This window comes from Ananas comosus, linkage group 18, assembly GCF_001540865.1.
Source record: "Ananas comosus cultivar F153 linkage group 18, ASM154086v1, whole genome shotgun sequence".
NCBI classification, from domain to species: Eukaryota; Viridiplantae; Streptophyta; class Magnoliopsida; order Poales; family Bromeliaceae; genus Ananas; species Ananas comosus.
The window spans coordinates 8207483-8234167 of NC_033638.1; the positions used below are offsets into that span (position 1 = coordinate 8207483).

Below are 26685 nucleotides of genomic sequence, written 5' to 3' on the forward strand. Positions count from 1 at the left end.
CGTTGCGTTTCCGACTCCGACGCTAGGGTTTCCATCTCAGAAGAACTCTCCAGAGATATCCAAAACCCTCACCCCCTCGATCTCGAGATCCCCTACAAACCCTAGCCCTCCGCGCCATTGAAACCCTAGCATCGATCCTCTCCTTTCTCGCCCCCCTTCGCCCCTTCTAGGGTTTCGGATTGGATCCTAACTCGGCGGCGCGTTGTCGATGGAGCGGAAGCGGAAGGTGAGCCTCTTCGACGTCGTCGACGAGACCTCCGTCTCGGCGAAGCTCGCGAGGTCCAGCAATGGCTCCGCTGCCCCCGCTGCCCCCGGTGCCGTGGTGAACCCGGCGATCAATAGGTGGACCGGGCGCCCGTACTCTGCGAGGTACTTCGAGATCCTGGAGAAGAGGAGGACGCTCCCCGTGTGGCACCAGAAGGAGGAGTTCTTGCAGGTTCTCAGGGCGAATCAAACGCTTATCCTGGTTGGAGAGACGGGTAGCGGGAAGACCACTCAGGTAAGAGACCTCTCTTTGCAATATCTTCTTTTAGGTTTGGTGTTGTTGTTGGGTGTTCCGTGTAAAGATTCTGTTTTGGTTATGATTTCCTTGCTGATGAATGATGGATATTAGTAGTTTCGTAGGAACTGGTAAAATTTGATCTTTGCTTATGCTTGATTTTGATATTAAAACTTTTGGTTTGAAAAGCCCTAGTGTGAGGTATATAAGTTGGTGGTATAAGCGGTATTTAGGGGAAAAGCTTGAAGTTGCGGAACCATACATGGATGGAACAATCTAATTAGAACAATTATATTAGCGATTGTTAGTTAGCTGTAAATGTATTTGATTGGAGGACGTAATTTGATGTTTTGGTAGTTAGAATTTGTTGTTTGGTAGTCTTAGTTCTGTAGATTCTGCTAGGTATATTGTGTATACTTTGTCTGACGAATGGAAAACATCTGTTGAAACAGATTCCTCAATTTGTTCTGGAAGCTGATGACTTGGGTAAGCGTCCGGTTGTTGCTTGCACCCAACCTCGTAGAGTTGCTGCCATGTCTGTTTCTCGTCGAGTGGCAGAGGAGATGGATGTGACAATCGGAGAGGAAGTCGGTTATAGCATTCGGTTTGAAGATTGTAGTAGTCATAAAACTATTCTCAAGTAAGCTACTTGAATCCTTGCTGTATGAAGTAAAAAAAAATAGTCGTATATTTTGATATGTCATTATTTTTTCTGGTAATCCTGTGCAGTATCTTTTTTGATCTAACAATCTCAATTTCATTATATTTTGTGCTAATTTGTGTTAGGTACCTAACCGATGGTATGCTTTTGAGAGAAGCGATGGCTGATCCACTTCTCGAGAGATATAAGGTGATAATTCTTGATGAAGCCCATGAGCGAACTTTGGCAACAGATGTTCTGTTTGGGCTTCTGAAAGAAGTTCTGAAGAACAGGCCCGACCTTAAACTTGTTGTGATGAGTGCAACACTAGAAGCTGAGAAATTTCAAGGTTACTTCAGTGGCGCACCATTAATGAAAGTGCCTGGACGCCTGCATCCTGTTGAAATTTTTTATACACAGGATCCTGAAAGAGATTATATGGAAGCTGCCATCAGAACAGTTGTGCAGATACACATGTGCGAGCCTCCAGGTGACATACTAGTGTTCCTTACTGGAGAGGAGGAGATTGAAGATGCATGCCGTAAAATTACGAAGGAAGTAAATAATATGGGTGATCAGGTTGGTCCTGTGAAAGTTGTGCCTCTTTATTCTACATTACCCCCAGCAATGCAGCAGAAAATTTTTGAGCCCGCCCCGGCGCCGCTTAAAGAGGATGGCCCCGCTGGAAGGAAAATAGTCGTCTCCACTAACATCGCAGAAACTTCTCTGACCATTGATGGTATAGTTTATGTCATTGATCCTGGATTTTCAAAACAGAAGGTTTATAACCCACGGATACGTGTAGAGTCTTTACTAGTCTCTCCAATATCCAAGGCAAGTGCTCATCAAAGATCTGGTCGTGCTGGTAGAACGCAGCCAGGAAAGTGCTTCCGACTTTACACAGAGAAGAGTTTCCACAATGACTTACAACCACAGACTTACCCAGAGATTCTGCGTTCTAATCTTGCAAATACGGTTCTTACCTTGAAGAAGCTTGGGATTGATGATCTAGTCCATTTTGACTTCATGGACCCTCCTGCACCTGAGACTTTGATGCGAGCTTTAGAGGTTTTGAACTACTTGGGTGCCCTGGATGATGATGGTAATTTGACAAAATTAGGTGAAATCATGAGCGAGTTTCCGTTGGATCCTCAGATGTCGAAGATGCTTGTTGTTAGTCCAGAATTTAACTGTTCTAATGAGATCCTCTCGATATCTGCCATGCTTTCAGGTATGTAACAGCTTATATTGTTGTTCTTCATAAATAGTCCGAGGAACTAAAACTGTTAGGTAAGTTGCTGCAGCATTGCAGCAAATACTGCAAACAGGTATGTGTTCTATGAACTAAAGTACATAGAACGTGTCACTGATTGACAAATGCCTGCTACCTTTTTTTTGTTACATTAGCAATATGAGGTAAAAATGTCCCAATAACTGCTCAAATATAGGGTGCGCTTTTAAATAGGCTCTATTTTTTCTTATTTGACTTGTTTCCGTCAGTCCTTTAATTTATTTGACTTATTTCTATCACTCTTCGAACTGTGATTCTGTTAAATTTATTGCCTTGACCACTTTAGTAGTATGTGGTCTATGATGTACAGATGCTTCATTTTACCTGCCGTATCATGAGGGATATGTACTGGATACCAACACTCACGCGGATACGTGTAGGCTACTTCATAAAATATCCAACATTTTTGAAAATCCAAAAATATACCGGATACTTGACGGATACGCGGTACTTGCGAGATAGAGGTAGAGTTACTTTGCAATTGGATGACACTTGCACCATGAATTAATGGTTGATAAAAAGTAAAAATTATGACTAGGCTGATTAATTTTGTTTATTGATGAACAAAAGTCAAATATGTTCATATCTTTACACAAGTTGGTCACTAAATTGCTTTACATTAACAAATTATTTGAAGATTTTAGATTTTTTCTACTTCAATTATAATATATGTAAAAAAAAAAATTATTATAGTTTCATGTGTATATCATAACCTAAGATTTTCAGAACTTGTCGTATCATCGTATCCATATTGTGTTGTATCTGTATCCCGTATGCTTTTTGCAACATAGTTTGTGGCGCATGACTGATAAAGCCGTCAAATTTAATATAACTTGCTATTTGACTGACGGAAATAACTCAAATTAAAATGACGAAAAATTGAGAGGCACCAATAAAAAGAAACAAAGTTGGCTTATAGCTGAGCGGTTCTTAGGACATTTTTGCTGCAAATTGCTTTGTGTCTGGCATGAAAGCATGTGTACAACTAACCACTACATGTGCTTTAGATGTCTTTTTAACTTGCCCGTTTAGGGCTTGTCAAACCAGCAACTGTCTTGCACTTGGCTTCTTGAGCCATTGATATCGGCATGGTCATAGAAGTTTCGGGCTGATGCAGATAGTTGTAGTTTTGTCAGTTATTCTCTCTCAAAGCAAATGGTGTTCGTCTTCGCCTCTCTATGCAATCTGCTGACCTACCGTGGGCCTCGTCTGTGATAACAACTTTCTTTCTTTAGTACCCAATTGCTTTCTCCGGCCTAGGGAGGCTCAAAAAGCCGCAGATGAAGCCAAGGCTCGGTTCGGCCACATTGATGGGGATCACCTTACGCTCCTGAACGTGTATCATGCGTACAAACAAAACAGTAAGTTTTTTACAATCCTTAGCCTATATATTAAAGTATTCCACTATCCATTTTTATTGGTTCTTAAAATGCTTTGAAACCGCAGATGAAGATCCTCAATGGTGCTACGAGAATTTCGTTAACCACAGGGCGCTTAAGGCGGCTGACAACGTGCGGCAACAGCTCGTGCGCATTATGGCAAGATTTAACCTTAAGCTGTGCAGCACGGATTTCAACAGCCGTGATTACTATGTGAACATCAGGAAAGCTTTGCTTGCGGGATACTTTATGCAGGTGGCTCATCTAGAACGAACAGGTCACTACTTGACAGTGAAAGATAATCAGGTACTTGCTATGTTCTATGACTTTCCTTATCTCCTTTCTGTTCCCTGTGTGAAACCTGCTTTAATACATCTAAACTGGCCATAGGTGGTTCATCTTCATCCTTCGAACTGCATGGGTCATAAGCCTGAGTGGGTCATCTACAATGAGTATGTCTTAACCAGCAGGAATTTCATCCGCACCGTCACTGATGTTCGAGGAGAATGGTAAGTTTCATACTCTTTTAAGCCAGTTGTGAACGCTAGCATTTATTTATTTACAATGTAAGTTTCGCCATGCTTCATCAAGGGATAAGGGTATTTTGCAATTTCTGGGTATGGTATGCTCCGGCTGTCGGTTGGACATTCCTTACCATTATTTGTGCTCAGTTTATACCTTATCATTGTGAAAAATTTCGACTTCTGAACCACTTCTGATTTATTGCCTACAGAATTTTAAATACAACTTGCTAGTAAGTGTTGACAGATTTTATTGATGATCATCTGTTGTTTTGGTACTTTTCTCGTTATATGTTGGATTTAAAAAAAAAATTTATTGGTTGCATCACATAACTGAAGTTGAAGGATGGTGTAGTCGGCAAACTTGCACTTAAATGTAATTTGCAAATTAAGGGCCTCTCTAAATCCAAAATAGAACAATAGTTTCTGGAAAAGCATACTTTTCTTTCGATAACATCAAAACTGATAAATTGCTGACGCTTGTATCGTTCTTTGCAGGCTAATAGACATAGCGGAGCAGTACTACGATCTCAGTAATTTTCCCTCTTGCGAGGCCAAGCGCGTCCTGGAGAGATTGTATAACAAGCGGGACAAGGAAAAGGCGGAGAAGGCTGAAAGCAAGAACAAAAAATAATGCTCCATATTTCTTGGTTATTGCTGGAAAATATATGTATCCTTATTTCCCTCGATGAGCTCGTAAGATCATCAAAATGTTAAGAAACAACGATGCTCAATCTTCGGCGCCGAGGCCGCAACAAAAATTGCTCATGGAAATCTCGCGGAATATGAAGCTGATATTTCCAATATTGTAGGATGCCACCTACCCTTTTCTTTTAATCTGATGATCTGTTCTGTCTTTTCTTTTTGTTTTGCTTTTTTCTTAACTTTTCTGTTTAATATGTTAGTTGCAGACTCTATTGTTATTGGACTAGTTGAACTGGATGTACGGCGCTGTGAAAGTATTGGTATATTTCAGAAGTTCAACGGCTTCGCCTTCTGTATTTGGCAAAATATATTTTGCTTTGCTCGCTTTCTACGTTTGTTTGTAGCCTTTCAATCCTGTCTCTCTTTATTTTATGTACATTTTCAGAACGTATGTGTGAGAGTATGGGTTGTTTTATTGATTGCATTTCCTTGCAGAGGCTTTCTGGTGCGGGATGGTTTAATCAATTATTTATTATTGTTTTAAATGTTGTGTATTGCATGGATGGGTCTAATTAATTTGTTTATTATTGTTTTAAATGTTGCACATTATATGAATGGCGAGTTAATTCACCTTTCCCTTACAATAGGATTCTCGAAATTGGGTGAAGGAGCGGTGAGAAGCAGTTCATCGGTGAGAAGCCACCCCCAAGTTGAATGTTCCCCTTTTTTTGGAGTATTATATGCCATGTTCGGGTTGAATGTCCCTATTTTTTTTTTGCTTTAATGTTTAGTTTGTTTAGCGGTTCATTACGTTTGGATTCAAGTCAAAAGGAAAAAGGATCAAAAGGAAAAAGGTTCAAATTGAGATGCCATATGACTAATTAATTACACCCCAAATCTTTACATATTTCCACAAAACAATGTAATGACTTAGGATACTATATTCCAATTTATCTACACTCTGGAAATTCTCCATGCTTTTACTCATCACTTTACCAACTCAATCTGACATTCTGATTGCACGAGTCTGCGACATACCGCTCCCTTTCATGCGAATAAAATGTCCCACGTTGGACCCCGATCGAGTGAATCATGACTTAAACCAGCAGTTTTGGAACATTGAGGAATGCGAGCGAGAAGGAATATAAAGCCACTGAAACGACAATGCCTGCTACGATGTTTTGCGTAAGGCGTTTGTTGTCTCGAGAAGGTAGAACTGCCATCTTTAATGTGTTAGTTAACTGAAAGATCCGGTGCGAAACCTGCATGAAACTAAGAAAATGAGCATCTTCCCACGCATCAATTGGAATATATTAAATATAGATATGTTTCTTTTTAAATGTACGGAAATGTGATAAACAGACCGTAATATATATGGCGGTAGTTAGCATGAAGTTTAGCAATGGGTAGTTAGGGATAATTGAAAGCAACCACTTGGGCTGCCCGTTAGGCACTCTCGATCTGCAAAATACGATATCAGAACTCAAATCAGTAGTTGATCCTAACAAGGACTGCAAGTAATCAGTATTTATTAGTAGGAAAATGCCACATCCATACCTTAGCCAGATGTGAATCTGAGCTATGTATGTCTCCAATGTGATCTTCCCTAACCAACTAATCCAAAAAGAGAGTAAATCAAGCAATTTTTCTTCAAAGAAAGGAGTTTCCAAAATTTGAGAAATTTAATTCTCATGTGAATAAGCGAAAGAATTTAACAACAGGGACTGCTTACGCAAATAGGGTAATAGAGCAGCTCCGAAACTGTTGTGTGAAGTTCCGCAAGCAGATGTAAACACTTAATTTACACACAAAAAAAAAAAAAAAAAAAAAACAAATGAGTTCATATAATGGAAATGAAAGTTAGAATGTACCATAGAAGCGGGTAGATGCTTACGTTATTGGGATCCATGACGTATAAGGATGGTACATATTGTAGGTAATCTTATCTAGCTTGTAAATGTACTCGTACCACAGATATCCAGCCTGCAATTATCATTGAAACAGCACTGCATAATTTATAGGAAATAAAACTTATTGTCTGTAGGAGTTAATAATGAAATTTGAATAGTACCACTAAAGAAACCACCACGGCAAGTGTTTTGATCGATATTCTCTTTCGTGTTTCCGTCTCTTCAAGTCTTTCCATCCACCTTTCAATCTAGCAGCAAGCATTCTTGAACTTAGTAGGGTCAATAAAGAATTGCCATGCATATACTGATATTCTTATATCAAATTGTGCATAGTTACTTGAAACCCTAACAGCATACAACTTGATTTATTAACCTTCATCATCTCCACCAAGAAACCTTATATGAAAATTTACTTAAAGAGGAAGAGTCCGGCTGGGATACTATCGATAGCACCAAAGATTTGGTGCTATCGAGTTTTCCACCGTTGGATTTAACCCTTTGATTATTTTTACCCGTTAGATTTAATCCTTTGACATTATCCTAACCGCACGTTTCTCAATCCAAAGGCTAAAAAACTAATAGCACTAATAGCTTGGTGCTATTAATAGTATTCCAGCCTAGTTCTAAAGAGGAATTACTAATGCTACTTATTTTTTCTAAGAACTGGTTTTCACTAACATAAAATCTCACAAATAATGAATAGGAAATATATCGAAACTTACAGTGGGATGATAATAGGCATATATCATTCCCACAATCCAAATGTAGCGATCTAGGCCTGAACGGAAGTGCCACTCACGCAACAGTGGGTAGTTTGGTTTAGAAGGGTCAGTATAACCTGGAAATGTCAAGCTGAAATACATTATACATATCTTGAAAGAAAGAAGGTGAAGAGTAAAAGAACCAAGCAAAAGCTTTGGACTATACTGACCTAGAAGAAATGTTAATGGGCTCCAGACTATATCAAAGACGTTAGGGACCTCCCATATGAGAAAAACAATCAAAAAGCATGCAGCTATTTTTGCTGCAATTACTGACCCGATTTCATTGTATTTGTTTAGAATCCCCAGTGCACCATACACCATAAGGGTGAAAAGAGTGTGCATGGGGCAGATGTAATACAGCATGTAGTCATTATTAAGGGTAATGCAGCAAAAAGCTACGAAGAAATTCAGGCGCCACATCATCTGTTCAACATAAAATGGCATGTCAGAAGCACTCCATAAACATAAAAGAGAGAGAAATAATGAAACAGAGAATTATCATTAGGACCTGAGCAAATCGTGCAATACTAAAATCCTTTCGAACATAGTAATAAGAGAAATTACCAAAACCAGTCATCCACACATAGGCAGCTATAAAAACACGAATAGCATTGTATATCTCTTTTGCATTGAAGTAGTGGTACATTAGAAACAGCACCTGCAAAGGAGAAAGTGGTCACACTCAAAAGGTTGTAGTAACAAGCCAAACAAAATTAAACAGTACATGAAATTGGTCCTAAAATAACACTGATGATTGCATGCAGTGTTTGAAAAGGTGCGCCTCAGGCGCGCGCCTCAGGCGCTGAGGCGCGCGCCTAGGCGCAAGGCGCGAGTCTCAATGCCTCAGGGAGTGAGGCGCGCGCCTCAGACGCGCCTCGTGATATTTACGTTTAATGTGTCTACGGTGTGGGTTTTTGGGTTTTGAGTTTCTTCAATATATTCTAAAATGTTAAGAAACTTTTTTTAAAAAATTTCTAATTGGACGCTTTTTTTTCCTTTTCTCTTGGTCGTTCTCTCTTCCACCCCCCAATGGCAATAAATAGCAGCGGCAAGAAGAAAGAAGCAGCAGCAAACACTTTAAAGCTGAAAGTTGAAACATAATTTTTTTTATTTTTAAGTTGAGAACATTTATGCATGCGATTTCTTTACATTTTTATGATTATTTTGTTTTTGTATAGCTATTTCAGAATTTTTTAATATAAAACATCCATTTAAAATAGGCTTGTTAAGAGTGTTTTATTTTTATTAGATATGCGCCTCACCTTCTTGAGGCGCGCGCCTAGGCTCCATAAAGCCTTTGCGCCTTTTCAAACACTGATTGCATGTTATGCTCGGAAACAGTTGTGAGAAGCAAAATTTATAAGGAATGAACGATAAAGTCCCAGTGTTCTACAAAAATAACTATCTACTAGAAAAAAATAAGATATCTTATTAATGTACAATGGGAAACTACCTGCATCCAACCCTTCCATTCTTCAGTCTGATGCCTATTCAGGTACATGATGGTCTTTCCTGAGAATGTTGACTTGTCTTCGTGAACCTTAAAAGAAGTCATTGCTGCAGCAATGATAAGAAGAAAGTAGAGGAAAAGAAACAGGTCCCGACTGTAATTCTGCAAACATAAGAGAGAGGCAAAATTAGATGTATAAATGAAGATAAAGAATCCTTTCCTTTCAAATTTAAACTAAACATTAGATTCCTGCTAATTAATATCACCTTTGTAGACTCCCCAAGTAGACTTGTACGATCGCATATGTAACAATATAGCAAACAAGCTCCAAATTCTGATCTGAATAACAGTAGCTCAAAGTTTTCAGCAAAATAATAAAGCCTAATAAGTATCTGTTGGATACTATTAGACCTCTGAGAAATTAGTTAAAGCCTCACTTACATTGCCCTCAAAGTCAAACGGTTCTCTAACAAAAATGCCTCATCCATCATGCAAAACCTGAGCACCTCGGAAAGGAAATGCATTTTAATCTTCCATAAATTATAGCACGAAACTTTGATGCGGAAACAGAGAGCAAATTTATTTTCACAACCAACCTAAAAAGTTGAGATGTGGTAGAAACAGGATGAGATTTTGGCGGTGCTGATCGGAGACCATCCTCTAATAACAAAGCCTTATCTTCTCCAGTCTGTTGCTCATTGCCCATGACAGCTAAGTTGACGTCCGAATTTCTGCCACTAAAGAATGACAAGCAAAAGGCAGTATGATGTTTCTGCTAGAAGTTTTACTACTCCAATATTGTCATGGAGCAAAATTGGCACTGTTTTACAAAATGCGGGAAAGAAAACTCTCATTATCTATGATATTAAGCAAATAGGAGTAAGAGCTTTTCCCCTAAAGCGTAATTCAACTCACGCTTTCAGAGTAGCTGCAGTTTTCCTGTGCTCCAAAATCTCTGAATATATCCATGCCACAAAAACCGGGATAAATCCCAGTAAAGCTGAGACCTGCCGCAAAAAAAAAGGAAAAAGAAAAAGAAAAGAAAAAACAAAGAAAAGTATGTTGATGACTAAAAACAATCAAATGTATAACTCCAACAAGATCTCCCTACGTTCAAAGAGTGAAAGAAACACACAAAAAAACCAAAAAAAAAACCAACTTTATGAAGAAAATTCAGAACTATGCAGTACTAAGCAACATTGCATCTACGAACGCCCTAACTCCCTAAGGGTATATAAAATGGCCACGTTATACTCATTTAGTCCAAAATTCCAACCAAAATTTGCACAATCTAATCGCATTCCACTAAAATTGTTCCCGAACCACTTACCTCCGAAATTACAAGCAATTCGACCAATCAACACCCAACAGTAACCTTGTCCTCTAATTTCTCACAATTCCGCATGAACGCAAACGGAGAAACACCATATAAAGCATCAAAACACGGATTTAACAAAGAAAAGCGAAGCAAAACGCGAGATCGAAGCGGGAGCGGCGTTCGATCTCGCCACATCCGCGTACCTGGCCGGGGGTGACGGGTCGGGAGATCTCCATTAGCGATCGCTTCGGGAGATCGGAGGCGAAATCTAGGGTTTGAGGTGCTCCGACGCGACGAACATTCGCGAGATCCCCTCCCGATGAGAAGCTCCACGAGGACGGGAAATGAAGTGGGAAAGGAAATGAGAATGGCGAGAGAGAAAGAGAGATTGGTGTATAAGAATCACACGGGAGTGTGGGGCCCACGTAGTGACGGCCACGTGGCAGTTTAAAAATAATCTATGCTATGGAACTGTTACATAAGAATTAATTTTTTATATATTTATTTAAATAAAGTTTTATATATATCAAGAGATATTTATGTGGATTGTGAATTAAAAATAATTTTTTTATTTTTTGAATTTTTAAAAATAAATAGTCATCTATCATTTAGTAGTTAGCGCATTGTAAACTAACTAATTATCACGATAAAATAAAAAAAATTGCTCTACAAATCAAATTAATACAATAATATTTTAAAAAATAAAAATAACAATTATACCAAAAGCGACCTACAATTTTATCGCTTAAACTATGAGGCGTATAATAAATGAGGAAATTGGGTAGTGGGGCTTATTTGTTATAAGTTTTAGCACAAACTTTGCAATTTATTATAATTAAACTTTACAATCGAGTTTAATTGGCTAGATATTAACATATTATTGATATGAAAATGACATGATATCTTAATTATTATGGTGTTATCGTTGTATTATTTTTTACATTAGCGACATCAATTATATTAGTTTGTGAGTCTTGATTGGAATAATTTACAAAATTTGAATAAAAAATTATAAATAAATTAAAATTTATAGATAAAAATATCACATGCCTTATAATTTGAAGATCAAAAAGATTTTATGAGACTATTTTTGTTCAATTATTCATTATTTACTGATTATTTAAATTTGTTGAGTAATTTTTATGGTCATAAATAGTTTTATAAACTTTTGTAAATTTATTTAGAAGGCTACATTTTGAGTATGGATGATTATGTTACAAGGTATTGACATATGAATTAAATTCAAATAGTGTATAGAAAGGTTGTAAATTGTAAGCATAGCATTACTCGTGAACAAAAATACTAATGGTGTAAATTGATGTAGATCTTTAATTAATTCTAGTTGTTGGGTGATATTAACATTCGAGCTAAATGTTTGGAGACCCCTCCCCATTGTTTGTGAGGTCAAAAATAAAGAATAAAAACATAATTTTTAAAAAATTTGGAAGACAACTTAGAATTTCCTGCAACAATTAATTTGTGCATGAGCATAATCTTAAAATACATCTCAAAGAAATTTTGACTTCAGTGTTTAATCTTAAGTTTTTTTTTTTTTTTTTTTTAAGTTTTAAAGAGTTTTTAGAAGGTTTTATCAAATTAAGTTAGAATTTAGAAGCTTAATTTAAAAGGATGAAAACAAGAGTGGTTTACTCTTAACTTCACTACCTAGTCCTCACATCTTTTTTTCTTTTTCTTTTTTTTTTTTCTTTTTCTTTTTCTTTTTTCACTATCTATGCTTACCCACCCACCCCCACAACCTCTCAATAAAAAAGAAAAAGAAAAAATTTAACTCACCTCAAAATGCCTATAACAAAATTTAATGGGTTTGGTTCAACCTCACTACCTAGTTTTAATCAAATTTGCTCATCTTTGATTGCAAGGACGGTCAAAAGTGAATAAGGTGAAGTTATTTTTCCTCAAACATTTATTACTTTTATTTTTTGACTCGTCGTAAAATAAATTTATTTGTAATTTTATTTTTTAAGATATGATAATTAACTTTGTCCTAAAGATAGTTTTAGTAAACTACAGAAGGTACCATAGCCTTCTTTATCAAATAAACAGATTGAAATTATTTTTAGCTTGATCATCAGTTAGGGTTCATTTGGTTCACCGTGAAATTGTAAAAAAATAAATTTTTCGTGAAACCTTTTTTGACGCTTTGTAAAAATTTTACACAGCTAGAATTTTCGTTTTTCAAAAGAAAACAGCATAAATTGAAACTTTTTTTTTTTTTTCAAATTTATAAGATTGAACCTAACAAGTAAAGAATATTTTTTATACTAAAAATAATTTTTGATTCATTTACACATAAACAAATGACACTTTTGAGCAAAATTTCTAAGTTGGTGGCAACAAAGCAACCAACTATGGGGGGGGATGAAACAGGATCTAGTTCATAGATACAGCGCCCACGAATTTTAATTATGACTCCGTCCTCCCAGCCTTACACCATTTCGAATATGACCACTTGGCCTCTCACCATAAGATATGATGCTGGCTCATTTAAGTCGACAATTTTTCCTCCCGTATGTAGATTGTGACATCCTAATAATCCACATTGGATAATATGGGAGAGTCTAATGGGTTTATAAGTAACAGACATATTAGTAATAATAATTAGACTTAAATATTTTGGACTAGTAGTTTGGGCCTAATGAATTATTATTGCTAGCAAGTCGGGTGATTACATAGACACATTTGCAGCATGTGAGAATCAAATTCGTGACTTTTGGTGCCCACGGATTTTGATTATGGCTCGACCCTTCAAGTTTTATACCGCTTCAAATATAATTCGGCCGAACCTTGCCTCACGCGATTTCGAATGTAACTCAGGCCTATTTGGTCTCCCGTCACAGGAAAGGGTGCTAGCCCACTTAAGCAAACACAAAGAGCTATATATTTTGTGGAGCACTTTGCTACAGTCCCTCTCTCGTTCACGACTTCCTCTGACAAGAGCGGCCATGTCGCTGCGGCCGCGAACGACGACGCGGGGGGACGCGCGGAGGAGGTCGTACAAGGCGTGGGTGGACGCGGGGGAGGCGCGGCGGAGGAGGGAGGCGTACCTCCTCGACCTGCGCCGGAGCAAGCGCCATGGCGACCTCCTCAAGCGCCGCCGCCGCCGCCACGACGACGACGACGAAGACCACGACTCCGCCTCTCCTCCTCTTTCGCCGCGGCACCCTGAACCCCGCGATCACGCCGCGCCCGACCCTCCATCTCCCTCCTCCTCTCCCCCTCCTCCGCCTGCCGCCGCCGCCGAAGGCGACGACGACGCCGGCGATTCCGAGGTGCTCCCCTTTCGATCCCCTACTCGAGTCGCATCTTGTTTTGGTTATTGTGTAGTAGATGGTGTTTTGATTAGGGTTTAGGGTTCTGGTGAGCTCGAATTGGTTCTACGCCAGATGCCTTCGCTTGATCTGGGTGAATCCTGTGCTGTGAATGCTTCGGATTGTGGCGATCAGTTGAATTTGTATAGATTCTTAGATCAATCAACTACATGAAATTACTGTTCATGTATAGGTTTATCACGGCCTCTTGTAGGTATTAATTCTGATAGTGGGGAAATAGAAAACCAATTTTGTCACAGAATAAGCTCTATAATGAAAATGATGATTTAACAGTAAATATTAGAAATTTCAGAATGTTGGGAGATTGGAAGATGGGTTATAGTCCTCTCTTGATCACTCTTAGTGCCTATTTCAAACGGCTTCTGGAATGGCTTCTCACATGAAGCAGACGCCAGATGTTCGACAAAAAGTAAAAAATATGTAGCTTCTGGCTGTCGTCGGAATACGAAGGAAGCTTCTGAGCCCCCAACAATTTCAAGCCCCTCCTTTTAGCTGTACCAAAAAGCCGCTGGAGAGATTTAAAAGCAAAAAACCGTTCCTGCTTGACTGCTTCTTCGAACATTTTTACACTAATAGCACTTCTGTAGAGGCTCCATGTAGGTGCTTAGATTGTTCCGAAGGTCACGGCTTTCATTCTGTAGCTATTCTGCCTAATGTTTATGTGTGTGATGAGCTGATTAGTCAGTTTTTTAAGTCAATTTGGTAGTTGAGAGGTGAAAGTTATGGTAAATCTCATATCTAGAGTCAATAGAGAGACTATTTTTTAGTGATCATAACATGAATTGTTTACTATTTTATGCTCTTGTTATTTCAGTCCAATTTCTTGAGTTTATGTTCTTTCCAGTTGGGAAATTTGCCTGGAATGGTGGAGAGAGTTTGGTCAGACAATCCAGCTTTGCAATTGGAAGCAACTAGTCAGTTCAGGAGGCTTCTCTCAATCGGTACGAACATGTCTTTTCTCGAATATATGGCAACTTTTTTATGACAAACGTATATCCTTATTGTACTTTATTGTGCTCTATATTTGTAGAGAAGAACCCCCCGATTGAAGAGGTCATTAAGGCAGGTGTTGTTCCAAGGTTTGTTGCATTTCTTTCATTGCACGAGCTTCCGCAGCTGCAGGTTTGCTTCTTAAATTTCACGCGTTATATTTCATGTGATGAATCTTCTCTGTCATACCAACTGTTTTCCTTCGCCCTCTGTTTCTTTGCAGTTAGAGGCTGCATGGGCACTGACGAATATAGCTGCTGGGACAACAGAGCATACACAAATTGTTATTAAACACGGTGCTGTTCCAAAGTTGGTAGAGCTACTTGATTCTCCACGGCATAATGTTAGATTGCAGGTTATATCATTTTGTTTCCCTTCTATGTTGATCATGATGTCGTACTTAAAAAGCCTTTTTTGTTTGCCAATTAATTGTATTATTGGTCTTAGAAATCTACTATGTGAAATAGGCTGTGTGGGCACTAGGTAACGTTGCTGGTGACGCTCCAAGCTGCAGGAATTCCGTCCTCGAGCATGGTGCTCTCTATCCATTGCTCTCTCTATTTAATGAACATGCACGAATATCAATGTTGAGGACCGCTACATGGACATTGACTAATCTTTGTCGCGGAAGACTACCTGATAAATCTCAGGTAATATTAGTTTATCATTGTTTGTTTCTTATGAGTGAATAATTTATTATCTGAATGTTGTCTTCTCAAATCTTTTGGTTTGATCATACTAGATGAAGCCCATTTTGAAGATACTTCGGCAGCTTATTAATTCCATTGACGAAAATATTTTAGCTGATGCATGCTGGGCTTTATGTTATCTTTCTGGTGGTACAATTCATGAAATTGAGGTTGTGGTTGAGGCTGGCGTCTGTCCACCACTTGTAAAGCTCCTATTGTAAGATGCCTGTCTTCGTTGCAGTGATCAAATCCTGTTTATTTTCCCATTTGATTGTGAATTAACATCAAAATTGGCAAGGTCCCTGTATTCTTTTTCTCCAGGCATCCATCACCCAATGTTCTTACTCCTGTCATTTTAACAATCGCGAATATTACTGCTGGAAATGATTCTCAGACGGAGGTACGTAACTGTGGCTCATATTTCTACTTCCTATTTCCTCGCTAATGGCCATAGTTATTATGGCGCTCTAAGAATGGAAAACGAAGCCTTAAACGTCTATGTGATGGAGTATGCTGTGTGCAACCAATAGAGTTCTCTATTCTATGTTAAATAGCTGCAAACTCATCTTATCTGGAAAATAAAATTAGTAAAAAAACTGTCACATTTTTATTTTCAGTGCCAAGCAAACCCCATAGATGTATAGATGGCAAACAATCTGACACAGACCATTGCATAGAACTTGACGTGAAAAGAAAAGGAAAAGTGTAACCAAATGAGGACAAAACATATCAATGATCTTTCTAGGATAGTTTATTCTCCTACCTTTTCGTGCCCACTCCTCTTGGATAGAGTTCAAATTAAGATGTATTTAGTTAGCAGCATATAGGACGGGGATTAGAAAGTCATCAATTCTTTGGGAGATAGTGATCAATTGACGCAAGTATGTGGCACAAGGTTTGGTTTTGTACCTTTAACGCCCATGTGTGTCCCTGTGAGTGTGTGCCTGCATGTGTGTACATGCGCGAGCGCATGCATGCTTGCGTGTGCGCAGTGCATGTTTGTGTCTATATACATGCACATATGTAGTTGGAGATTATGTATTATGCGCACTTCTTAAATTGTACTTCTGTTCTTTTATATTGGAGGATCAATTGTGAGCCATATTTGCAGGTCATAGTGGAAAATGGTGTGCTCCCTTGCTTATTCCAACTGCTCACTCATAGATATGAGAAGAGGATAAGGAAAGAAGCTTGTCTGACAGTTTCAAATATTACCCTCCGAGGAATAGTGCAGATTCAGGTATTCTGTTATCTTTTTGCCTCCTGATTTAACAGCTTAGATTGAAATATGAACATGTCAGTACTACAAATTACATCATGCGAAACTTGCAAAATGGCTGCATTAACTTGACCTTTTATGTTGGTTCTGTTTTATTTATTTATCATTAATAAGTAGGGTATATTTTCTATTAAATATAAATCTCTATGGGAAAAAGCTGGTAATGATATTGGGAAATCCTCCTATGCCCTTTCTACAGGCTGTAATCGAAGCCAACATCTTCAGCCCTCTGGTACAGCTACTAGAGCATGTAGATGTGGATATCAAGAAAGAGGCTGCTTGGGCTATATCTAATGCTACTGTAGAGGGTTCTGATGAACAAATACGGTATGTTTTCGCCTTTTCTCTGGGTGTGTGTGTGCATGTGCATGTGCATGTGCGTATACATGTATATATCTGAATGATTGTGTATATATTCCCTCTTTGCTGTAGCTATTTGGTGAGTCTGGGGTGTGTGAAACCACTTTGCGATCTTCTCGAAAGCAGAGACCCTATAACCGTGTGTGTGTGCCTTAACGCTCTTGATAATATACTGAGCGTTGGAGAGAGCGACAAGAAATCTGGTAAAACGGGGACAAATCCCTATGTCGAACTTGTCAATGAATGTGGGGGTCTGGATAAAATCGAGAACCTGCAAGAATTCGACAACGACGAAGTCTACAAGAAGGCCATCGAAGTATTAGAGAGTTACTGGGACGAGGAAGACCAAAACGAAGCACCGATTTTCCGGGGCTCTGGTGTATCTTCTGAGGGTGCATTCGAGTTTGATGTTAGCTAGCCTTCAAGAATTTCTATATTCTTTTATGAAGTGTTTCACAGTTTCCTATTGGCCCGTTAATTTCAAACGTGTATAGCGTTTTAGGTCTTAAAAAAATCCAATGTATTATCTATATGGTTGTTTTCATAACACTCAAGAGTTAGATTTGTGTTTTTTACCTCTTACTGTCGCTGGGCCTTTTTTTTATTTATTTATAACAATCAGTGCTAATGCTAGTAATACTGTAGTAATACTGTAGAATACAGTATTGTTTAGGGATAATTGCCCATATAACTCTCGGAACTTTAAAAATATTTTATTTGTTCTTACTTTTTTTTTTTCAATATACTTTTTATATATTTTTTGGTTATTTTAAAATATCCCTACAGTTACCATTTGTTAAGTTAACTGGGGTTGAACGTAAATTAAATATTTACTAAAGTTAAAAAAAAATAAAATGTCTTTTTTTGCCCTTATGAGTAAATAAGAAATGTTGGTAAAAATAAAAGAGTATATTTGAAAAGATAAAAAATTAAAATGTTTTTTGTATTCCTTACAAGGGCAAATAAGAAACGTCGGTGATAATAGAAGGGTATATTTGAAAGAATAAAATAGTAATTTCATACAGATAACAGCTATTGCTAATAGTTTATTAATAGAATTTAACTTCAGAGGTATATTTGAAATATGTTGGAAAGTAAAAAAGATATTTTTAATATTAGTCTTCTAAAAAAGATAAATTAGAAAGTGAAAAAATTTTTAGAAGTATATAAGCAATTGCCCCTGTTGTTTAACAATATATTTTCTTAGCAGGATTATTATAAAAAACACTAATTATATGAATATGTTTCTATTTATTTATTTCCTTTGTTGAGATGGATTTTACTTATTGACTTGGAGGCTCGGATCCGCGCTCAGCGGCATTGGAAAGCTGAAGTCGGCGCCGTAGTCTTTTTCGTTGCCAACCTCAAGCTGTCCGAGCCATTTCGTCACCGACTTTGTAACTCGAGTAGTCGCCCCCGCCCCGTGAGTCCAGTTGCCGACTTTCCCTCGATTGCCGACTCCTCATTGAAGCTTCTCCCTCCCTCGCGATGCCTCTATCGATTCTATGAACTTTGCGCGCGCCCCCCTCCTCTCCTCCACCCTCACATCCGCCATTGGTCGAAACCCTACCTTCAACCCCACCATCACCCTCTCCATCCTCGAAGCTCACCTCCGACGATGCCGCGATCCCAAGCACTTCCTCCAAATCCACGCCCAAATGACCGTTTCCGGCTTCATCCACGACACCTTCGCCGCGAGTCGCCTCCTCGCCTTCTCCGCCACCTCCCCCTTCCTCGACCTCGATTACTCCCTCCACATCCTCCATCAGATCCAAAACCCTAACGGGTTCATCTTCAATTCCGTCATTAGAGCCCACGTGCATCGGAATCGCCCCAGTTGTTGCCTCCCATTGTACAAATCCATGCTGAGGAGCCACTTTGTTGTGGATAATTACACCTACCCGATTCTAATCCACGCTTGCGCCGCCCGGTTTTCGGTAATCGAAGGCAAGCAGATGCATACCCATGTTTCAAAATTGGGTTTTGATTCGGATGTGTACGTTGTTAACACTCTGATCAACATGTACTCAGTTTGTGGCAACTTGGGCGACGCGCGTATGATGTTCGATAAAAGTCCCGTGTTGGATTCGGTTTCGTGGAACTCAATCCTCGCGGCATATGTTCAGGCTGGTGATGCCGAGGAGGCGGTTCGGATATTTGCCCAGATGCCGGAGCAGAACACAATTGCGGCGAACTCGATGATCGCTTTGTTCGGAAAGTGCAACAGGCCTGTCGATGCACGGAATCTGTTTGATACGATGCAATCTAGGGATATTGTCACATGGACAGCGATGATTTCTTGTTATGAGCAGAATGGTTTGTTTCGCGAGGCCCTTGAGGTGTTCTCTAAAATGCCCGAGAAAGAAAGATCGGTGGATGAAGTACTAATGCTAAGTGTTCTCTCTGCCTGCGCACAGTCGGCGGTGATTAAACAGGGAGAATCAATGCATAGTTTGATTGTTAAAGTTGGCCTTGAATCACACGTAAATGTTCAGAATGCGATAATTCATATGTACACAAGCTGCAGCGATGTTAAAGCTGCGCAGAGATTGTTCGATTCGAGTAGTTATTTGGACCAAGTTTCGTGGAATTCCATGCTAGCTGGCTATCTAAAGTGCGGGCTTGTAGGAGATGCGAGGGTTATGTTCGACAAAATGCCTCACAAGGATGTTGTCTCGTGGAGTACCATGGTTACCGGTTACGCTCAGCATGATCGCTTTGTAGAGACGCTGGACTTGTTTAATGAGATGCAAAACAGAGGAATTAAGCCTGACGAAACTACTCTGGTGAGTGTTATTTCGGCCTGCACTCATTTATCTGCTCTCGAACAAGGCAAGTGGGTTCATACATACATAAGGAGACAAGGCATCGCCGTTAATGTGTTTGTCGGAACAACTCTTATTGACATGTACATGAAATGTGGGTGCATGGAAACGGCACTGGAGGTCTTCGATATGATGGAGGAAAGGGCGACTTCTACTTGGAATGCCGTCATTTTGGGGTTGGCCGTGAATGGGCTTGTGAAAGAATCTCTCGAGAAATTCTCGGAGATGGAAAAAGTTGGAGTAGCTCCGAGCGGGATAACTTTCGTGGGTGTTTTGGGAGCTTGCAGATATGCTGGCTTAGTTGCTGAGGGGCGCCATAATTTCAAGTTAATGCAGCAGAAATACGGGATTGCACCCAATATTAAGCACTACGGCTGCATGGTCGATCTCCTTGGTCGTGCGGGCTTTGTGAAAGAGGCCGAGGAGCTCATCAAAAGTATGCCTTTTTCGCCCGACGTAGCAACTTGGGGTGCTTTGCTTGCTGCTTGCAAGAAACATGGCGAAACTGAGATAGGAGAGAGAGTAGGGAAAGAGCTCATCGAGCTCGAACCGCAACATGATGGCTTTCATGTACTGCTATCCAATATATATGCTTCGAAGGGGATGTGGGAAAATGTGAAGGAACTTAGGGGCTTGATGAAGCAAAGAGGCGTCGTGAAGGTACCCGGCTGTAGCTTGATAGAATCGGGCGGCGTTGTTCACGAATTCTTAGCGGGCGATAGGACTCACCCTCAGATCAAAGAGATAAATGAAATGCTGGATGAGGTAGCGAGGAGATTGAGGATCGAAGGATATCGACCGGACACATCGGATGTTGGATTTGATATCGAAGAGGAAGAGAAAGAAACTACACTTCATAGACACAGTGAGAAGCTCGCTATTGCTTTCGGGCTCATCAGCGTACCCCCGCCTGCTCCGATCAGGATAATGAAGAACTTGCGGATCTGCGGGGATTGTCATGCTGTGGCAAAGATGATATCAAAATCTTTTCAGCGCGAAGTAATTGTGAGGGATCGTCAGCTATTTCACCATTTTCGAGATGGTGTATGCTCGTGCGGAGATTATTGGTGAATTTGTGTTCAGTGATCAAACAATTTGACTGTGGATCATCAAACCAAGGATTTATGCACATAATTGAAGCTTGTGCTATGGTTTGAACTGATCACACGGGGAAATGAATCGAAAAATTTCTTACCCAAATAGAAGTTACTGGGGCTTCAGAATTGTCATTTGGAGTTGATGATCAAAGGATAAGCTAATGGTGAAAATTCAGATTGAAAATTATCATGAATCTTTTAATGTTGGCTTGCTGTGACTCTCCCAGCAAAGGGGAGATGATTACAAGGAAGCGCTTTTCTACGTCGAAATCAAGGATGGAATCCTGGTTTCTCCACAAACTAAGTTGTAAGTTGGTCATTTTAAAGACAGTAAAACTGCACTGAGACCCCTCCACTATATGCTGTTCTGACAAAAACCCCTGAATTTTACTTTTGTATTTATTTGATGGCCCTTAACTGCTAAATTATATATGATCTGAGTTGTACTCAAGTTCGTTAGCTGAAAATTTTATTAAATCAAATGACTCTATTGCTATTAACCAATGCTATTTTAATTTTATTTGTTAAAATTTGATAAAATTTGGTTGTATTTAAATGACTAACAGCATCAAGTTTCAAAAGTTGAAGGGGATGTCAATGAATAAAAATAAAGTCGAGGGGGTCAAGGTCAAGGTCTCCCTACATTTTAACCCTCTGTAGCACTGCAATATATAATACCTGGAGGGCTATTATGCAAAAAATCTCATGCCAAACGGGTTTAAAATCTCTTTACCCGAATCCGACCGGTTACGATGGACTATAGATACTATCGACCCTCGACGCCCCCGCCCCCACACATTTGGGGCGCATTTCTCATGGAGTCGTTCGCCACCGCAGCTTCGCCCAACCTCGCTTCCCCCCACCGCGATTTCCCAAAATCGCTTCCGCGCCCTCGTCCTCCTCTCTTCTTCTTCTTCCTTCGCCCTTACCATCTCAGAAGGGGCGACGCGCGGGGAGGTCGGATCGCCGCCGCGTCCTCGCCGAGCCCTTCCGATGCGGCGGTGAGCGGATCCTCGTCGCCAACGCCGGGTTCGTACGCGGCGGAGGCGTACGAACTCACCGCGGAGAGCGTGAACCGGGCCTTGGACGAGGTGCGCCCTTACCTCGTCGCCGATGGGGGGAACGTCGACGTGGTCTCCGTCGAAGATGGGGTTATCTCCCTCGAGCTCCAAGGTAATGAGCTCTCGCATTGCAAAGTAAAAAATTTTGGGGTTACTCTTATCTATCGACCTTTTCGATCTAGGCCCCTTAATTTTATTTTTTTTTAAGATTTATTTGTTCTTAATAGTTCGTACTTGAAGCAAATGTAGATTTTGTTAATAATTAGTGGCTAATAGTTGATGGAGCAGTTAATTTAACAAAATCTCTGATTCATTTTACTAAAATAACTCGAATAAAGAAAAAAAAATGATTGCGACATTGGTGAATGCCATTTTTATTTTTATTTTTCATCTTGGACCTGCTCTAAATTTTATTTCGCCCTGTTTAATTCGTTCCCACACTTTCAAACTTTGACTTATCAAACAGTCTCGAGTCCGTATGTAAGGGGGAGTGTTTAAAGAATCGTTCTCTAGAGGCTTAATGTTTTTGTGAAAAATGGTTGTTTCATAAAACCTAAATGTTGAAGCTAATAGTAACTTCACGTCGGGCTCCTTTCAAAAACTTTGCTTCCTCAACATTGTCGACGTTAACTATTAATTTCAAAAATTCGAGCCGTTAAAAATATACAGCTACTAATTTAAAGCATACGGGCATAGTGTCCATGAGTTTTGATTGTGACTTGATCCAATCTAGTATTTCGCCACGTAGACCATGATTTGGTCCAACCCGGCGTCCTGCCATTTCGAACGTGACATGGCTCAACCTAACCTTTGGTTACGAGGCAGGATACAGATCCCTTTAAGCCAACAAACATGTCGAAACAACCTCCTCATCAGATTCTACATGAATAGAAGTACTGACCAAAACTGTATCTTGAGAAATCTACAGCAAGATTCTCGCGCATCAGCTCATAAGCATGTTGCAAAAAACTTAGGTGAAATATTATTGTGCAATGAACGGCATTAAAAGGAATTAGGCATTTTGCACAATGGAACAAATTCGTAGTGTTATTTTTTGTTTGACAGACAGGTAGCAAGCTTTTCGCTTCATTCATTAAGAGCAATGAACTTTGTACTCTGTTTCGAAGATACTAAAATCTCCATGATATCCTGGTCTTTTCTTCGTAGTTTTTGTGGTTCTTCGTATAGTGTAAAAGCCGATAGATTTTCTCTATTTGGTTCTTGGCAGGTGCATGTGGAAGTTGCCCTAGTTCGACGACCACGATGAAAATGGGGATCGAGAGGGTACTGAAGGAGAAGTTTGGAGACGCCGTCAAGGATATCCGCCAAGTTTTCGATGATGCACCGATTGAAACGACTGCTCAGGTGGGTACTTCAGAAAAGCACCAGATCAATTGCCGATGATATGCATTTCTTTGGTTTTGATTAAGGTTATTGTAAACATCATAATTGCAGGCGATAAACAACCATTTGGATATACTGAGACCTGCGATCCAAAACTATGGTGGGAGTGTCGAAGTTATTGCTGTGAATAGCGGGGATTGCCTGGTCAAGTACATCGGGCCCGACTCCATTGGTAGCGGGATCAAAGCAGCTATTAAGGAAAAATTTCCGGACATAGTTAATGTTGTATTTTACTAGCTTTTTGAGGCTTAAGAAAATAATGAAGTGAAAGAAGGAGAAGAGATTTGTAGTTTTACTTTGTGTGATGCTCTTATTATTTGTTTTTACAACTTGTTAGGCAATGAGCTTTGATGTACATAATATATGATTATTTTTGCTTCTGTGCCAACCTTTCCCTTTATCTACATGGTTATTTGGTAGTGGCTACAACACAAGGCTATCCCGTTGCTTGCTTTTCCGGTTGAATGTTGTCATCATAATGTAATTTTATAATTTTACAGTATTGAAAGAGAGAAGATTGAAAGAGCATAAAAAATTCACCAGTTTTACGTTCTTATAAAAATAGATTATTATTTTGAATTTTATAAATTCGGTCCGAAATTTTATTCTCTTTTTTTCTCGTTTTTATAGCATCTTCCACTATTTTCGCGGCCCTCGACGCTGGTAACGAAGGTACTGTCGCCTTCTATTCCTCCTTCATCAGCGTCGGAGGCGGAGAATTCAGAGCGTGGCGTGGATGAGGGAGGAGCGGACGAAAACGATCAGGTTGTGGTCGAGACGGTGGAGAATTCAGAGCGTGGCGCGGATGAGGGAGGAGCGGACGAAAACGATGAGGTCGTGGTCGTGGCGTGGATGAGGGAGGAGCGGACGAAAACGATGAGGTCGTGGTCGAGACGATGATCGCTGCCGCTCGTTAGTGTGATACTATCAGTTTGATGGCCAATATTTTTATATTAATTTTATCAATTTTTAGGATTGGTGGCGGACATAAGATTAACACTTTATTTTTTAATATACAAGTAGTATTATTTGGATTGAAATCTCTTTTGAATTTTTTATTTTCATATAGAATTTTATGAAAATGTACGCATCGCGACACATGATCCACCCCAAAGCAATCCATCTCCATCGACACATCCTCCACCTCCCTCCTCGCAACCTTCATCACCTCCGGCCTCTTCCGCGGCGCTCTCCCCGCCACCCGTTTGCTCAAATGCGCCACCGACGCTTCGAACCTCCCCCTCGCCCAACTCATCTTCGCCCAGATCCAATCCCCCGACGCGTTCTCCTACAACGCCCTCATAAAGGCGCTCGCCTTGAGCCCCCACCCACTCATTTCGCTCTGCTTCTACCGCGGCATGCTTCGTCGGGGCCTCTCCCCCAACGAGTACACGTTCTGCTTCCTGCTCGACTGCTGCGCCCGCGGCCTCGCCCTGCTGGAGGGGCGCCAGGTCCACGCCCACGTCGGCAAGCGCGGGCTCGCCGCCGCGCTCTTCGCCGGCACGTCGCTCGTCCACATGTACGGCGACTGCGGCGCTCCCGCGGATGCGCGCCGGGCGTTCGACGAAATGCTGCAGAGGAGCGGCGTCTCGTGGGCCGCCGTGGTCGATGCGTGCGTCGGATGCGGCGAGCCCGCCGGCGCGCTGCGGCTGTTTCGGGAAATGAGGGGCGCGGGCGTCGAGCCGAATAACGCGGCGCTCGTTGGCGCTCTCTGTGCTTGTGCCGAGATAGGGAACTTGGCCGCGGGCCGCGCTGTGCATGCCCACGTTGTCGTGAGGGGGCTGGAGCTCAACGTGACCCTCGGGACGAGCCTTGTCGATATGTACTCGAAGAGCGGAGCGATCGATTCGGCTACGGCGGTGTTCTTACTAATGCCGGTAACAAGCGTGGCTTCGTGGAATTGCCTAATCCACGGAACGGCAATAAACGGCCGAGGCGATAAAGCGGTGAGCTTGTTCGAAAAGATGAAGCACAAAACCGATGTGCGGCCGAACAAAGTCACTTTTCTCAGCGTCCTCCACGCGTGCAGCCATTCAGGGCTCGTCGAAGAAGGCGTCAAGTTTTTTGCGGAAATGAGTAGTAGAATGTACAACATTGTACCGAGTATCGAGCATTACGGGTGCATGGTCGATCTCTACGCGAGATCGGGGAGGCTCGACGACGCCATGGGGCTCGTAAAAGCAATGCCTATGAAACCGGATATCGGAATATGGGGGTCTTTGATTGTTTCATGTCGAAATCACGGATACAGGGACGTGGAGACGCCGTTGGCGGCACAAATTCTCAAGTTGGCGCCCGACGATACATGCGGGTACCTGTTTTTATCCGACGCATTCGCGAAGGAGAGGAGGTGGGAGGATGTGATTGGTGTGAGGAAGATGATGAGGGAGATGGATGTTAGAAAGGTTGCTGGATCAAGCTCTATTGCAAAGTGGTTTTAGCCATAAATAAACACTCTTGTACATGGTGTATATATATATGTTGGAATCAATTGAAACAACCAAAGTATCCTCAGATTCTTACTTCTCATTCCTAAATTCCTAAGTTTGCATCTTTAGGATGCATTAGCTGAGAACGACGATCTCTCGGTCGCCCATTTTCGTTAAGATCTTGTTTGGATGTATAAATTTCTTATATTCTGTATCTTTTCTATTTACTCAAGAAGCACGTAGCATCACGGAGGAGAGGAATATGATTAAATATCTCGAATGAATATACAATGAATAATTGAGGATAAGTTGCGTGGAAAAGAATTGCTTTGCTTTGAATTATCTTCTAGAAAAGCCATTTTCATCCAACTATACATTTATAACGGCTAATCAGCAAATTAAAGGATAAAATGATTTGAAAAATTGCTTTGAATTATGGGCCTAAGAGGCCCATGTTCACATTAGTATACTATACATTCCACGGCCCAAAAAATCCCATATTGTGGCCCCAAAAAGTATATTTCTTGCACACCCATTTAGTATAGAAGGGAATGATGTTAATCATGATAATTAATTCGAAAGAGATTTTGCTAATTAATTTATCATAACCCATTAACCTGTGCTTTTGAATATGTTAAGAATATTAGCCCCATAATATCTTATATAAATTAAAATTTTGGCTTAGACATATAATGTGCAAAGGTATCTGCATCGGTAAACACCCTTTAGAAGAATTAATTTTTCGTGGTTGTGTGTAATCTTTGATCACATCAGATCTGATCTA

General features: G+C 40.3%; 6 protein-coding genes across 14 annotated transcripts; 5 read left to right on the forward strand and 1 right to left on the reverse strand.

Moving 5' to 3' along the window:
• Window positions 15-5840, forward strand: LOC109724440 (probable pre-mRNA-splicing factor ATP-dependent RNA helicase DEAH2). Of its 7 annotated transcripts, none has more exons than XR_002219934.1 (8): window positions 15-499; window positions 952-1139; window positions 1286-2370; window positions 3666-3791; window positions 3877-4115; window positions 4200-4318; window positions 4829-5138; window positions 5623-5840. XR_002219934.1 is itself a non-coding variant. In XM_020253263.1 (7 exons), exons 1-7 carry the CDS (start codon window positions 209-211, stop codon window positions 4962-4964), a joined length of 2184 nt encoding a protein of 727 aa, XP_020108852.1. In that variant the 5' UTR covers window positions 15-208; the 3' UTR covers window positions 4965-5469. The 7 variants fall into 7 exon arrangements, 4 of the variants coding, with proteins under 4 accessions (XP_020108852.1, XP_020108854.1, XP_020108855.1 ...); XR_002219932.1 differs by lacking the exon at window positions 5623-5840 and adding an exon at window positions 5236-5469; XR_002219933.1 differs by lacking the exon at window positions 5623-5840 and adding an exon at window positions 5242-5469.
• LOC109724441 (protein REDUCED WALL ACETYLATION 1-like) lies at window positions 5837-10781 on the reverse strand. The gene is made up of 15 exons (XM_020253268.1): window positions 10621-10781; window positions 10015-10106; window positions 9696-9836; window positions 9541-9597; window positions 9366-9438; window positions 9103-9261; window positions 8158-8307; window positions 7817-8072; window positions 7608-7723; window positions 7047-7133; window positions 6870-6958; window positions 6708-6770; window positions 6533-6589; window positions 6340-6436; window positions 5837-6237 (listed from the first exon to the last, which is right to left on the reverse strand). Exons 1-15 carry the CDS (start codon window positions 10651-10653, stop codon window positions 6073-6075), a joined length of 1635 nt encoding a protein of 544 aa, XP_020108857.1. The 5' UTR covers window positions 10654-10781; the 3' UTR covers window positions 5837-6072.
• On the forward strand, window positions 13292-17667 carry LOC109724386 (importin subunit alpha-4-like). Its single transcript, XM_020253199.1, has 10 exons — window positions 13292-13707; window positions 14612-14708; window positions 14798-14889; window positions 14981-15112; window positions 15225-15407; window positions 15500-15663; window positions 15768-15846; window positions 16558-16686; window positions 16925-17052; window positions 17158-17667. Exons 1-10 carry the CDS (start codon window positions 13381-13383, stop codon window positions 17501-17503), a joined length of 1677 nt encoding a protein of 558 aa, XP_020108788.1. The 5' UTR covers window positions 13292-13380; the 3' UTR covers window positions 17504-17667.
• LOC109724139 (pentatricopeptide repeat-containing protein At3g62890-like) lies at window positions 18303-21709 on the forward strand. 3 transcript variants are annotated; one of them, XR_002219834.1, is made up of 2 exons: window positions 18303-21314; window positions 21574-21709. XR_002219834.1 is itself a non-coding variant. In XM_020252848.1 (2 exons), the coding sequence occupies exons 1-2, from the start codon at window positions 18591-18593 to the stop codon at window positions 20979-20981; spliced, it is 2307 nt and encodes a 768-aa protein (XP_020108437.1). In that variant the 5' UTR covers window positions 18303-18590; the 3' UTR covers window positions 20982-21439. The 3 variants fall into 3 exon arrangements, 2 of the variants coding, with proteins under 2 accessions (XP_020108437.1, XP_020108436.1); XM_020252848.1 differs by lacking the exon at window positions 21574-21709 and having other exon boundaries at window positions 18303-19032; window positions 19117-21439; XM_020252847.1 differs by lacking the exon at window positions 21574-21709 and having other exon boundaries at window positions 18303-21439.
• On the forward strand, window positions 21745-23884 carry LOC109724140 (nifU-like protein 1, chloroplastic). The gene is made up of 3 exons (XM_020252849.1): window positions 21745-22180; window positions 23297-23433; window positions 23524-23884. Exons 1-3 carry the CDS (start codon window positions 21760-21762, stop codon window positions 23707-23709), a joined length of 744 nt encoding a protein of 247 aa, XP_020108438.1. The 5' UTR covers window positions 21745-21759; the 3' UTR covers window positions 23710-23884.
• LOC109723803 (pentatricopeptide repeat-containing protein At2g36730-like) lies at window positions 23813-25913 on the forward strand. Its single transcript, XM_020252288.1, has 3 exons — window positions 23813-23824; window positions 24103-24306; window positions 24588-25913. Exons 1-3 carry the CDS (start codon window positions 23813-23815, stop codon window positions 25911-25913), a joined length of 1542 nt encoding a protein of 513 aa, XP_020107877.1.